At 50.3% G+C, this 14,651-nt stretch overlaps 1 protein-coding gene across 4 annotated transcripts in view; it reads left to right on the top strand.

The window, feature by feature from the left end:
- Positions 1–12,184, top strand: part of LOC132834414 (fibronectin type III and SPRY domain-containing protein 2) — a 30,717-nt gene extending 18,533 nt beyond the window's left edge. For all 4 annotated transcript variants that reach the window (XM_060853333.1, XM_060853330.1, XM_060853329.1 and 1 more), the window contains exons 6-13: positions 107–228; positions 1,280–1,441; positions 2,437–2,571; positions 2,959–3,115; positions 3,533–3,666; positions 3,841–3,970; positions 9,286–9,462; positions 10,609–12,184. In XM_060853333.1, coding sequence (XP_060709316.1) covers positions 107–228; positions 1,280–1,441; positions 2,437–2,571; positions 2,959–3,115; positions 3,533–3,666; positions 3,841–3,970; positions 9,286–9,462; positions 10,609–10,861 — 1,270 coding nt within the window. In that variant the 3' untranslated portion in view covers positions 10,862–12,184. The remainder of the gene's footprint in view (positions 1–106; positions 229–1,279; positions 1,442–2,436; positions 2,572–2,958; positions 3,116–3,532; positions 3,667–3,840; positions 3,971–9,285; positions 9,463–10,608) is intronic.
- The last annotated feature ends 2,467 nt before the right edge of the window (positions 12,185–14,651 follow it).

Genomic DNA, 14,651 nt, shown 5'->3' with positions numbered 1-14,651 from the left:
TTGCCAACGTGGTACTCAGAGGGTACTACCCACCTCAGGGACCGACACAAATGTCCCAGCGATACTTTTGTTCCCCTCAGTAACCCTGCTGTTTCCCCCCTCACAGACTGGAGGAATTTCTTCAAGTGGACTTTAACCCGGAGTTACCTACAACAACTGAATTTGAGAAATTCCCAACAGATATGCCTGAGGTGCAGCAGTTAATAGATACAATCAGCAGTCTCCCAGGTATGTCACACCCCTCACACTGTCACACTCATCCCCACACACTGACACCCCCCCACTGTCACACTCACCCCCACACACTGACACCCTCCCAATGTCACACTCACCCCCACACACTGACACCCCCCCACTGTCACACTCACCCTCACACACTGACACCCCCCCAATGTCACACTCACCCTCACACACTGACACCCCCCCAATGTCACACACCCCCACACACTGACACCCTCACACTGTCACACTCACCCCCACACACTGACACCCCCACACACTGACACCACCACACTGTCACACTCATCCCCACACACTGACACCCCCACACTGTCACACTCACCCCCACACACTGACACCCCTCACACTGTCACACTCACCCCCACACACTGACACCCTCACACTGTCACACTCACCTCAACACACTGACACCGCCATACTGTCACACTCACCCCCACACACTGACACCCCCACACACTGACACCCCTTACACTGTCACACTCACCCCCACACACTGACACCCTCACACTGTCACACTCACCCCCACACACTGACACCCCTCACACTGTCACACTCATCCCCACACACTGACACCCCCACACTGTCACACTCACCCACACACACTGACACCCCCACACTGTCACACTCACCCTCACACACTAACACCCCACACTGTCACACTCACCCCCACACACTGACACCCCCACATTGTCACACTCACCCCCACACACTCACTCCCATCCGTCACACACCCCTGCACTGACCCCCACACTGACACACACCCTCATGCTGATACACTCACCCTGACTCTGACACACAGATACCTACCCTGACACACTCACTCTCTGTCACGAACACATCCTGTCTTGTTGGATATTGCCCACGTGCTGATGGGCATCACTGGGTCACCTGAAGCCATTAAACCAAACATTACCCTCCCTCTGAGCTCCAGCTACATCTGCACATATCGAAATGTCAGATTTACAGAATCCATTCCAGCGGGAGTGAGCTATGGGGAGTTCATGAACTTGGAGACATTACGATGTGTTTTCTTTGCCAGTTCCCTCAGCCCCTTCAATGTGCCCTCAAGCCCCCGGTACAGGGAGCAGTGACTCAGTGAGAGTGAGCTGGAGCCTTTCAGCTGATGACACGGTGGAGTTTTATCAGCTTCATTACCGAGAGGTGACCCAAGAGACGAGCCCCAGCCAGCAGGGGGCAGCAGGTTTGTGTGGAGGAGGGTGGGGCAAGGTTGGGGTCTATGGGTCTAGGGGTTGGAATGGGAGAATGGGGATTTGAGGGTTGGGGTGGGGGAGTAGGTGGGTGAGTGGGGGGAGTGAGTGGGAAGAGGAAGTGGGAGTTGGGGTGGTGGTGAGGGCAGGGGTTTGGAGAAGTGGGGATGAGAGTTGGGGTAAAGGGGTTGGGGTGGGGGACTGGGTGGGGAGAGTGGTGTGGAAGTTGGGGTGAGGGTGAAGGGGTTGCGGTGAGGGAGTGGATGGGGAGGGGGATTGCAGACTGCAGAGGGGTTGAGCTGAGTCCTCTGTTGAGTTCCCTGGGGTGTGTTGGGGTGGGGAGTGAGGGGATGAGGGGGGTCCAGGTCAGGGGGATGGGGGTCTTTGGGCCCAGCTCTGACACTGTGCCCCCTGGCGGTGACACTTGGGAGACAGGAGCAGGATCAGGGGCTGGAGGAGATGGCAGAGATCTGGAGGGATCTGTGTGAGGGGGTAACTGCCCTGATCACAGCCAGTGTGGGTCAGGCAACAGCCGCAGACACAAGGGGGGGGGGGGAGTGTGGAGGTTGCACAGAGACTGGAGTCTGATGGCCAGGTCTGAGTGAGGTCTTCAGCAGCCAAACAGCTCGGAGTGAGACTGTCCAGGGTGGGTCTCGGGCAGGGTTTGCTCTGGGCGGTCAGTCTGGGCTTCACCGTTTCTGGACAGGACTCACCCCTGACAGAACCATCCCCACGCCTTGCCCCACCCCCATCTCCCACCACCACCCCCAGCCCCACCCCCCATCCCCATTCCCACATCCCCACCCCCACATCCCCACCCCCATCACCATCACCAGCCCTACCCCCCCGGACCCCAGCCCCACTCCCCATCCCCATCCACACCACCCCCCCATCCTCACTCACATCTCCCCGGGATGGGGGTAAACTCTGTGAATTCTCCCCCCCCCCCCTCCTGACTGCACTCTGACCTTTCCTGTTCCCCCCACAGACATGTCCCTGAGAGTGAAGGAGATGTATCACACGGTGAGGAATCTCAAGCCCAACACTGTGTATGAATTCTCGGTGACAGCCTCAAACTCGGCCGGGAGGAGCCCGGAGAGTGACCGGGTGAAGCACACCACAGGTAACCCCCCCCTCCCCACCCCCCTCTCCCCCCCCGAGAGGGGGATGGGGGCACTGGGGAACACCCCGGAATGGGACAGACCAGATTGGTGGGAACGCGATGTCTGAGCAAGTATAAAGCAGAATGGGTAACGGAGTAGTGTCCAGTCTGCGCGGTGCCCGGCGCTATGTGAATGCAAACCGTTAACCCCGGGCTTCCTGCTGCGCGCTACCAGGTGACAGAGAAAAAAAGGTCAACCCCATTTGGCCATTCACTTTAGGAAGAAGGAGCAGGTATTTCGGGAGAAGGGGGTCGGTCTGCTGTGGGAATCGCTCAGGGGATGTGGGTGTAGGGTTTCTCAGGTTCTGGTTGAGCTGCAGGTACCCACCCCCCCGCTTTCTGTTTCAGCTCCTCCGGCTCCAACAATCAAACACAAAGCAATTGCAACTTGTCCGAGTGCAGCTCTCATTGAGTGGGAATCTGAGAGCAGGAATTCTCCACATTCCTACACCGTGGAATTCTGCAAAGTTTGCAGCAGCTGTGACTGGACAGAATCTCTCACAGAGTGAGTACTCACCCCCCCCCCCCCCCCCCAGGAACAAACCCGAAAATTAAACCTGGTGAAAACATTTCCACCCCTGGCTCTGCGGTTCAGGTTGGGGTTAAGATAACCGTTTAATGGTCTGCTCCTCGGAGCTGAAAACCTGGGCTCCAGTACCCCCTCTCCAAATAATCCCAATCCTGCTGACCTGAGTGAGCTCCCCCCGCCCCTCACAAGCCGGGTCAAGCCCATCCCTGGGTGAGTGACCCCAGCTTGGGGCCATTCGTGGTCCGGGTGAGCTAAATCTGATCTAGAATGGTGCAATGGTTTGATGGGCCGAACGGCGTTCTCTCTGCCATGAGTTGGAAAGTGTTCTTTCTTTTGGTGATTTTCTCTCTGGAGTGTTGTTTCCTGAGTGAACAATCTCTTGTTTCTGTCCAGGTCACTAACCGGCATCACTTCCTGCAAAACTATCGTTGATTTGGAGCCCAATGAGAGTTATCTGTTCTATGTCCGAGCAGTGAATGAAGGCGGCTGCAGTGACCGGAGCTCACCCGTTAGCGTTAGAACCACAGGTTAGTGACAAGAGAGAAAACAAAATCAGAGATTGCTGGACCTGGATGATAACTGTCTCTCTCCACAGACACAGCAATTTCTGTTTTTGTTTTGAACTTCCAGCACCTGCAATTTTTATTTTAAAATAGAAAACGCTGGAACCCTGAACTGAAGGTTGGAATTGTCTGTGACAGGGGATCGGATCTACCTGATAGAGCAGACAGCTCACCTGGCCCTCTCACTGCTGGCGGATGGAGTAACCATTGTTTATAATGAGGATAATGTCTGTGTCGACTCCCCAAACTACGATGAGCGGTTCACAAGGTGAGTGACAGAAATTACATAACTTCTCACTTTCACATTCTGTCTGTTCCATTGTCTTGCAGCCACGGCTCTAGGAACACCCACCAGCTGGTCAGGAGCTGGTCAGGTAGCGATCATTGACAGTGGGTGATTAACTTTGTTTGAGTCCACAATAAACTGAGAGAGTGCAGCACTGTCGGAGGGTCAGTGTTGAGGGAGTGCCGCACTGTCGGAGGGTCAGTGTTGAGGGAGTGCCGCACTGTCGGAGGGTCAGTACTGAGGGAGTGCCACACTGTCAGAGGGCCAGTACTGAGGGAGTGCTGCACTGTCAGAGGGTCAGTGCTGAGAGAGTGCTGCACTGTCGGAGGGCCAGTACTGAGGGAGTGCTGCACTGTCAGAGGATCAGTACTGAGGGAGTGCTGCACTGTCAGAGGGTCAGTACTGAGGGAGTGCGGCACTGTCAGAGGGTTAGTGCCGAGAGAGTGCCGCACTGTCAGAGGGTCAGTGCTGAGGGAGTGGGCACTGTCAGAGGGTCAGTACTGAGGGAGTGCCACACTGTCAGAGGGTTAGTGCTGAGAGAGTGCTGCACTGCCAAAGGGTCAGTACTGAGGGAGTACCACACTGTTGGAGGGTCAGTACTTGGGGAGTGCCACACTGTCGGAGGGTCAGTGCTGAGGGAGTGCCGCACTCTCAAAGGATCAGTACTGAGGGAGTGCCGCACTGTCGGGGGGTCAGTGCCAAGGGAGCGCCTTCAGTCCAATTCGCCCATGCTGACCAGATATCCTAACCTATACCTAGTCCCATTTGTCAGCACTTGGCTCATATCCCTCCAAACCCTTCCTAATCATAGACCCATCCAAATACCTTTTAAATGTTGTAATTGTACCAGCCTCCACCACTTTCTCTGGAGCTCATTCCATACATACACCAACATCTGTGTGAAAAAGTTGCCCCTTAAGTTCCTTTTATATAAAGTCATAGAGTCATAGAGATGTACAGCATGGAAACAGACCCTTCGGTCCATCCCGTCCATGCCGACAAGATATCCCAACCCAATCTAGTCCTACCTGCCAGCACCCGACCCATATCCCTCCAAACCCTTCCTATTCACATACCCATCAAATGCCTCTTAAATGTTGCAATTGTACCAGCCTCTACCACATCCTCTGACAGCTCATTCCATACACGTACCACCCTCATCGTTTAGAAGTTGCCCCTTAGTCTCTTTTACATCTATCCCCTCTCACCCTAAACCTATGCCCTCTAGTTCTGGACTCCCCGACCCCAGGGAAAAGATTTTGTCTATTTATCCTATCCGTGCCCATCATAATTTTGTAAACCTCTATAAGGTCACCCCTCAGCCTCCGACGCTCCAAGGAAAATAGCCCCAGCCTGTTCAGCCTTTCCCTGTAGCTCAAATCCTTCAACCCTGGCAACATCCTTGTAAATATTTTCTGAACCCTTTCAAGTTTCACAACATCTTTCCAATAGGAAGGAGACCAGAATTGCATGCAATATTCCAACAGTGGCCTAACCAATGTCCTGTACAGCCGCAACATGACCTCCCAACTCCTGTACTCAATACTCTGACCAATAAAGGAAAGCATACCAAACGCCTTCTTCACTATCCTATCTACCTGCGACTCCACTTTCAAGGATCTATGAACTTGCACTCCAAGGTCTCTTTGTTCAGCAACACTCCCGAGGACCTTACCATTAACTGTATAAGTCCTGCTAAGATTTGCTTTCCCAAAATGCAGCACCTCGTATTTATCTGAATTAAACTCGATCTGCCACTTCTCAGCCCATTGGCCCATCTGGTCAAGATCCTGTTATAATCTGAGGTAACCCTCTTCGCTGTCCACTATACCTCCAATTTTGGTGTCATCTGCAAACTTACTAACTGTACCTCTTATGCTCACATCCAAATCATTTATATAAATGACAAAACGTAGAGGGCCCAGCACCAATCCTTGTGGCACTCCACTGGTCTCAGGCCTCCAGTCTGAAAAACAACCCTCCACCACCACCCTCTGTCTTCTATCTTTGAGCCAGTTCTGTATCCAAATGGCTAGTTCTCCCTATATTCCATGAGATCTAACCTTGCTAATCAGTCTCCCATGGGGAACCTTGTCGAACACCTTACTGAAGTCCATATGGATCACATATACTGCTCTGACCACATCAATCTGCTTGTTACTTCTTCAAAAAACTCACTCAAGTTTGTGAGACATGATTTCCCATGCACAAAGCCATGTTGACTATCCCTAATCAGTCCTTGCCTTTCTAAAAACTGTACATCCTGTCCCTCAGGATTCCCTCCAATAACTTGCCCACCACCGATGTCAGGCTCACTGGTCTATAGTTCCCTGGATTGTCTTTACCGCCCTTCTTAAACAGTGGCTCCAGTCTTCCGGCACCTCACCTGTGACTATTGATGATACAGATATCTCAGCAAGAGGCCCAGCAATCACTTCTCTAGCTTCCCACAGAGTTCTCAGGTACACCTGATCAGGTCCTGGGGATTTATCCACCATTAACCGTTTCAAGACATCCAGCACTTCCTCCTTTGTAATATGAACATTTTGCAAGATGTCACCATCCATTTCCCTACAGTCTATATCTTCCATATCCTTTTCCACAGTAAATACTGATGCAAAATTTTCATTTAGTATCTCCCCATTTTCTGTGGCTCCACACAAAGGCCGCCTTGCTGATCTTTGAGGGGCCCTATTCTCTCCCTAGTTACCCTTTTGTCCTTAATATATTTGTAAAAATTCTTTGGATTCTCCTTAATTCTGTTTGCCAAAGCTATCTCATGTCCCCGTTTTGCCCTCCTGATTTCCCTCTTAAGTATACTCCTACTTTCTTTATACTCTTCTCAGGATTCACTCGATCTATCCTGTCTGTACTTGACATATGCTTCCTTCTTTTTCTTAACCAAACCCTCAATTTCTTTAGTCATCCAGCATTCCCTATCCCTACCAGCCTTCCCTTTCACCCTAACAGGAATCTACTTTCTTTGGATTCTTGATATCTCATTTCTGAAGGCTTCCCATTTTCCAGCCGTCCCTTTCTCTGCGAACATCTGCCTCCAATCAGCTTTCAAAAGTTCTTGCCTAATACCGTCAAAATTGGCCTTTTTCCAATTTAGAACTTCAACTTTTGGATCTGGTTTATCCTTTTCCATCACTAGTTTAAATCTAATGGAATTACAGTCGCTGGCCCCAAAGTGCTCCCCCACTGACACCTCAGTCACCTGCCCTGCCTTATTTCCCAAGAGTAGGTCAAGTTTGCACCTTCTCTAGTAGGTACATCCACATACTGAATCAGAAAATTGTCTTGTACACACTTAAGAAATTCCTCTCCATCTAAATCTTTAACACTATGGCAGTCCCAGTCGATGTCTTTCCCCTCTCACCCTAAACCTATGCCCTCTAGGTCTGGACTCCTCCACCCCAGGGAAAAGACTTTATCTATTTATCCTGTCCATGCCCCTCATGATGTTATAAACCTGTATAAGGTCACCTCTCCGACGTTCCAGGGAAAACAGCCCCAGCCTATTCAACCTCTCCCCATAGCTCAAATCTTCCAACCCTGGCAACATAATTGTAAATCTTTTCTGAACCATTTCAAGATTCACAACATCCTTTCAATTGGAAGGAGACCAGAATTGCATGCAATATTCCTAAATTGGCCTAAACAATGTCAGTGCTGAGGGAACGCTGCACTGTCGGAGGGTCAGTGTGGAGGGAGTGCCACACTGTGGGAGGATCAGTGCTGAGGGAATGTTGCACTGTGGGAGGGTCAGTGCTGAGGGAGTGCCACACTGTGGGAGGGTCAGTGCTGAGGGAGTGCCACACTGTCGGAGGGTCAGTGCTGAGGGAGTGCTGCACTGTGGGAGGGTCAGTGCTGAGGGAGTGCCGCACTGTGGGAGGGTCAGTGTGAAGGGAGTGCCGCACTGTCGGAGGGTCAGTGTGGAGGGAGTGCCGCACTGTCGGAGGGTCAGTGTGGAGGGAGTGCCGCACTGTCGGAGGGTCAGTGTGGAGGGAGTGCAGCACTGTTGGAGAGCCAGTGACGAGGGAGCACCGCAGTGTCAGTGCTGAGGGGACACTGCATTGTAGTAGGGTGAGCGCTGCACTTTTAGAGGGTCAGTGCTGAGGGAGCGCTGCACGATCAGAGGGTTGGTATTGAGGGAGTGCAGCACTGGTGGAGGGGCTGTTATGATGAGTTGTAAAATTGCTGCTTGTTTGGTAAAAGTTCCAGATCTACAATGAAAACTATATTTTCTTTATTTCTTCATGGGACGTATACGTTTCTGGCAAGGCTAATAATTATTGTCTGTCCCTAATTGTCCTTGAATTGAGTGCAATGAACCATTTCAGAGAGCAACTAAAAATCAACCGCACAGATAGATCAGTTAAAGATGGCAGATGTTCTTCACTGAAGGTTATTAGTGAACCTGATGGCTTTGTACAACAGTCAGTCAGTGGTGATCACCCTCCTGGAGACCAGTTTCCCATGAGATATTATTGATTTAATTTAAATTCCACCAACTGCCGTGGTAGGTTCTGAACCCCTCTCCCCAGACCATTAAGATAGAACTGAGGATTACTCTGAATTTCTGATCCAATGGCATTTCCACCATTCCCTGTCCCCATCCAAATATATCATAACATCAGAGACCACTTGCCCTCTGTCCAATAATCAGGTGAACTGGTTATTTATCTCCCTGTCCCCTTTATTTACTGTTTAAGCAATGAACAAGCCATTGAATTTCAATAACAAATTAATGTTTGCTTTATGTGAAATTCTTTCAAATAGTTGAGGAGCTGGGGTAGATGTATGACGTGATTGGCCACGTGACTATAGCCAACCAGAAATCCAGATGTGGGCAGATGAATTTTAATGAATTGACAAATGTTGTTCAGTTGGTGACGTTTCTTTAAGAGTTGAACACTTTGTTGGTGATAAGGTGAGGTCAGAATCGGAGAATTCCATGGCTGTTCCTTCCTCAGGGTCTTCACTCTGGTTGCCTGCAGCTGTGGAAGATGACGTCAGCACAACAGTAACACAAAGACATTCTGAATGCACATTGGCAGATGTCAATGAGGTGGTGGGAACTTGAGTCCTCTTTTTGGAGGGGTACGGAGGCTGGGGAGGGGTTCTGGGAGTAGGTAGATCTGGCTGGAAAGGCTTGTTCTGGTGCCTTGACTGTGTTTAATCACTGATTCTAGAAGTATTGATCTCTCCTCTTGATCTTCTGTTAATGCTCAGTAACAGGGATTGACATGAGCTGACTGAAGGCTGACATTGTAACTTGCTCTCATTGGTAGTTGTGCTGCTGTCATGGGGCAGTTAGTGCCTGTCCGAGGAAAACATTACTGGGAGATTGAAGTGACTGAACACACAGAATACAGGATTGGTGTTGCCTCCCACAACATCCCACGGGACAGCTACATTGGCTCAAACATCACATCGTGGTGCATGAGACACACTCTCTCACCAACCAGGTACAGAGTGAACACAAACTAATCCAATTAAAGCACAGGGTCCAGCCTCAGAAACGTAACCATTAATCCTTCACTGGAATCATAACTTTACTAAGCTTCTTCTATATGATCTTTGTTGTGGATTCTTTGATAGTTTAAATCCTGATTGACAAAGCCTAGACTCTCAGAATCTTGTTGAGACAAACAGCCCTGGTTAGTGATGATGTGCTTTTTGTGAGTTTAGCTCTTTCGCACAGTATCTGAGAGAAATAAAAGGCATGAAAGGAGGTAAGATTGAGAGATCCTGCCTCACATTATTCTTTGATTGAGGTTCTTACGGCAGCTGATCAACTCCTTTCCAATTCTCTCCATCCATGTCCTGATCTGCGATTCCTGTTGATCACATATACTCAGTGAGTGAATACATGGAAACTTCACAATACCCCTCACTCCCTGAGACAACCGGGGTACCCCCCACACTCCTAGACTCACTGTGGGCAATGGGGCACCCCTCAGTCACTTTCCCTGTGGGATAGAAGGGGAATGGAAATCCCTTCACTAGTCCATTCTGTTATTAAATTGCCGGCTGATTTATAAATAAGTCTGGGCTGTGAGCTGAGTGTACCAGGCAGGATGCCATATTGTGAGTGGAATGGTCCTGGTCTCTCTGTCCCTTTCTTACCACCTTCTCAGTATCTGGGCAGTGCTGGCTGACCGGCCTTTATTGTCTGTCCCTAGTTGCCCCTTGAGAAGGTGATGGTGAACTGCCTTCTCTAATCGCTGCCGTCCATGTGCTGTGGGTAGACCTGCAATGCCCTTAGGGAGGGAATCCCAGGAATTTGATCCAGCCACAATCCTGCAGGCCCTGACCAGAACAGTGATGTATCTTCAGGTCAGGATGCTGCCCTGAACTTCCAGACCGTCACATGTTTGGGAGGGAGGACACCACTTCCTCTCCCCCTTATTACTGGGAATTACAGCGCGACCCAAAGGTCATGAAACCTAAATGTGGATTTTAAACTGAGGTTTTTGAATAGCTAGTGGGTATTTTTTACCAGTGTATTTCGGGAAATTGTTTGTGCTGGAATGATCCATGACTCAGTCAATCCAGCTTCTGCTGCACATGCTGTTTGCTGGCTGTTTATCCTCTTTGTTTTAAATCTGCAGAAATAAATTTGAATTCCTTCACAACGGGATCACCCCAGACGTGAGGATCACCGTAATTCCAAAACAAATCGGAATTCTCCTGAACTACGACGCGGGCAAATTGTCCTTCTTCAATGTTCCCATCCGTCAACATCTCTTCACGTTCTCACATCCCTTTCAGCAGCTGGTCAATCCTTGCTTCGCTTTGGAGGGACCTGGCAATTTAAAAATCTGTCATGGGATTCCTAGCCCCGAGTTTATAAGATTATCATGAAGTTTTCCTTCAGTTTTAGCTGCAGCGAATGTTGTGTGGATTTAGGCTTTAGCTCAAAAGGAAAATACCAATGAAATATGCAATGCTTCTCATCAGCAGCTCCTATAGAGATGGTGGGGGAATATGGAGCTGGAAAAGCACAGCAGGTCAGGCAGCAAGAGCTGATGAAGGGCTTCTGCCCGAAACGTCAACTCTCTTGCTCCTCAGATGCTGCCTGACTTGCTGTGCTTTTCCAGCACCACCCTCTCGACTCTGATCTCCAGTATCTGCAGCCCTCACTTTCTCTAATGGAGATGGTGCCAACCCGGAGTGACACTGCTACCAGCAGAGGGACCCAGTGAGCATCGCCCCACTTGCGGGGCTGCAGCTCACCCCCAGCTCCTTCCCCACTCCCACCACCACCCCACCTCCCCCAGCACCACCCCACCCCACCTCCCCCAGCACTACCCTGCCCCCAGCTCATCACCCGCCCCCTCCATCTACCCATTTCCTCCACCTTCCCCACCCTCCCATCTCCCCAGCTCCTCCGTCCCCCATCTCCTCCTCCTCCCATGTCCTCCAATCCCTCCCCAAACCCCAGCTCCTCTCCGTCCCCTCTCCCTCACCCCCAGCTCCTCCCTGACCCCCCACCCCATCCATCCTCCCCCAATTGATCTCCCCAGCTCCTCCAGTTTCCCCGTCCCCTGTCTACCCCAAGATATCTGCACTCCCCCGTCCCCAGGCTCCATTCACAGTCTCTGTGACATGCCCAAAACGGATACAAACCCCCCACCCCACTCAATGGCCAATGCATTAAAGGAGCAATAGTTCATTTGGGGCAAGTGTTGATTTAGGACGATTCCCACCCCTAGCAGCTTTGCCCACCAATGCCATGAAAACCCTCGATCCTTTACAAAACCCAGAATTCTATTACCATCGAGAGGCTGGCAGAGTGTGGATTGACACCATCCTGTCAGACAGGATTGACAGCACGGTCTAGTTAAAACAACCAGAACGGATATCTGAAATTACAGAAAAGCCTCCCAAATAGTCAAAAAAACGGAAATTCTTTTGCAAACTGTCATAAATAGATGGTTACAGTAGAGACACAAATGTTGGTGTTTAAGATCAATTCCAGTCCCTTCTCTGATTGACAATGAGCCGGAATCGACTCAGTGACCCACACGGTCTTCCTCTGTGCTGCAATTCCCTCACCATTCCTCCTGGGAATAGTGATGGGACATCCAACACCCCAGACGTGTGGAGACTTCGGAAGTTTATGGTGTATTTAAACATTGTAACAAACTTGTCTGATACGAAATAAATAGCAGTGAGCCAAGGAGATACATGCAGCCTCATTATAAATGGGATGTAAATATTCAGATTGCTAACTGTTCTCTGAAACAGCTGAGTGAGATACGGAGTTATACTGGACGCGACGAAGCCTTAAAATCCTAACTAACGTCAGGGGGCAAGTGCCAAAATTGGGAGAGCTGTCCCACAGGTTGGTGAAGCAACAGCCCACCACCAGGCCTGGCCCCAGCTTCAGTAATCCACCCATCACGTGTGTGTCTGATCATAGCCGTGTTGACAGGAGTCCCAAGGGATCCTTCCATATCCGCCACAAGTTCACCTGCACCTCCACACACATCATCTATTGCATCCGCTGCACCCGATGTGGCCTCCTCTATATTGGGGAGACGGGCCGCCTACTTGCGGAACGCTTCAGAGAACACCTCTGGGACGCCCGGACCAATCAACCCAACCACCCCGTGGCTCAACACTTTAACACTCCCTCCCACTCCACCGAGGACATGCAGGTCCTTGGACTCCTCCACCGGCAGAACATAACACGACGGCTGGAGGAGGAGCGCCTCATCTTCCGCCTGGGAACCCTCCAACCACAAGGAATGAACTCAGATTTCTCCAGTTTCTTCATTTCCCCTCCCCCCACCTTGTCTCAGTCGGTTCCCTCAACTCAGCACCGCCCTCCTAACCTGCAATCTTCTTCCTGACCTCTCCGCCCCCACCCCACTCCGGCCTATCACCCTCACCTTGACCTCCTTCCACCTATCACATCTCCATCGCCCCTCCCCCAAGTCCCTCCTCCCTACCTTTTATCTTAGCCTGCCTGGCACATTCTCCTCATGCCTGAAGAAGGGCTCTGGCCCGAAACGTCGAATTTCCTGTTCCTTGGATGCTGCCTGACCTGCTGTGCTTTAACCAGCTACACATTTTCAGCTCAGGACTGAATACTATACATAGTCATCGGGGGGGGGGGGAAACACAAACGCTATTAACCAGTAGAGTGTGGAAGGTCATTTGGTCCAACAATCCCTCGGAACAGCATCCCAGCCAGACACCATATCCCATAATCCCACCTGCCCCATGGCTAATCCCGCTAACCTGCACAGCTTTGGACTGTGGGATGAAACCAGAGCACCCAGCAGAAACCCACACAGACACAGGGAGAAAGTGCAAATTCCACACAGATAGCCACCTAAGGCTGGAACCTGAAGCTGTGTTCCTGGTGCTGAGAGGCAGTAGTGCTACCATTGTTGTAAATTGGGCACAGCTTGAACAACCCAGAGCTGGGTATTGATGAGCTGCTCTGAATCTAACTCTGCTGCTGCTGCTGGCCAAACACAATGTGTAACCATAACTTGCCATATCTCCACCCTATCCTTGCCATCACGCCAGAGACTGACCCAGGTTTAATGGAGAGTGCAGGAGAGTAACAGCATGAGATATACCTCACAATGAGGTGTCAACCTAGTGAAGCCAGAAAACAGGACAACTTGCCTGTTGACATTTTCAAAGATGGTCAGCATCCACAGTCTTTTGGCAGAGTTTTGCTTTTCCAGAGTCATAGAGTAATAGAGATGTACAGCTCAGAGACAGAGCCTTCAGTCCAACCTGTCCATGCTGACCAGATATCCCAACCCAATCTAGTCCCATCTGCCAGCATACGGCCCATATCCCTCCAAACCCTTCCTATTCATATACCCATCCAAATGCCTCTTAAATGTTGCAATTGTACCAGCCTCCACCACATCCTCTGGCAGCTCATTCCATACACGTACCACCCTCTGCGTGAAAAAGTTGCCCCTTAGGTCTCTTTTATATCTTTCCCCTCTCACCCTAAATCTATGCCCTCTAGTTCTGGACTCCCCAACCCCAGGGAAAAGAATAGTCTATTTATCCTATCCATGCCCCTCCTGATTTTGTAAATGTCTGTAAAGTCAGCCCACAACCTCCGATGCTCCAGGGAAAACAGCCCCAGCCTGTTCAGCCTCTCCCTGTAGCTCAAATCCTCCAACCCTGACAACATCCTTGTAAATCTTTTCTGAACCCTTTCAAGTTTCACAACATCTTTCACAGCATCCTCTGGCAGCTCATTCCATACAAGTACCACCCTCTGTGTGAAAAAGTTGCCCCTTAGGTCTCTTTTATATCTTTTCCCTCTCACCCTAAACCTATGCCCTCTAGTTCTGGACTCCGTGACCCCAGGATAAAGACATTGTCTATTTATCCTATCCATATCCCTCAAGATTTTACAAACCTTAACGTCACCCCTCTGCCTTTGATGCTTTGTTCAGCCTCTCCCTATAGCTCAAATCCTCCAACCCTGGCAGCATCTTGCAAATCTTTTCTGAACCCTTTCAAGTTTCACAACATCCTTCAGATAGGAAGGAGACCAGAATTGCACATAATATTCCAACAGTGGCCTAACCAATGTCCTGTACAGCTGCAAGTTGACCTCCCAACTCCTGTACTCAATAAAAGAAAGCATACAAAAAGTCTTCTTCAC

The sequence above is a fragment of the Hemiscyllium ocellatum genome, chromosome 39 (genome assembly GCF_020745735.1).
Source record: "Hemiscyllium ocellatum isolate sHemOce1 chromosome 39, sHemOce1.pat.X.cur, whole genome shotgun sequence".
Classification (NCBI taxonomy): domain Eukaryota; kingdom Metazoa; phylum Chordata; class Chondrichthyes; order Orectolobiformes; family Hemiscylliidae; genus Hemiscyllium; species Hemiscyllium ocellatum.
The sequence above is the reverse complement of the archived record's forward strand: the minus strand, read 5'-3'. Positions and strand labels throughout refer to the sequence as shown.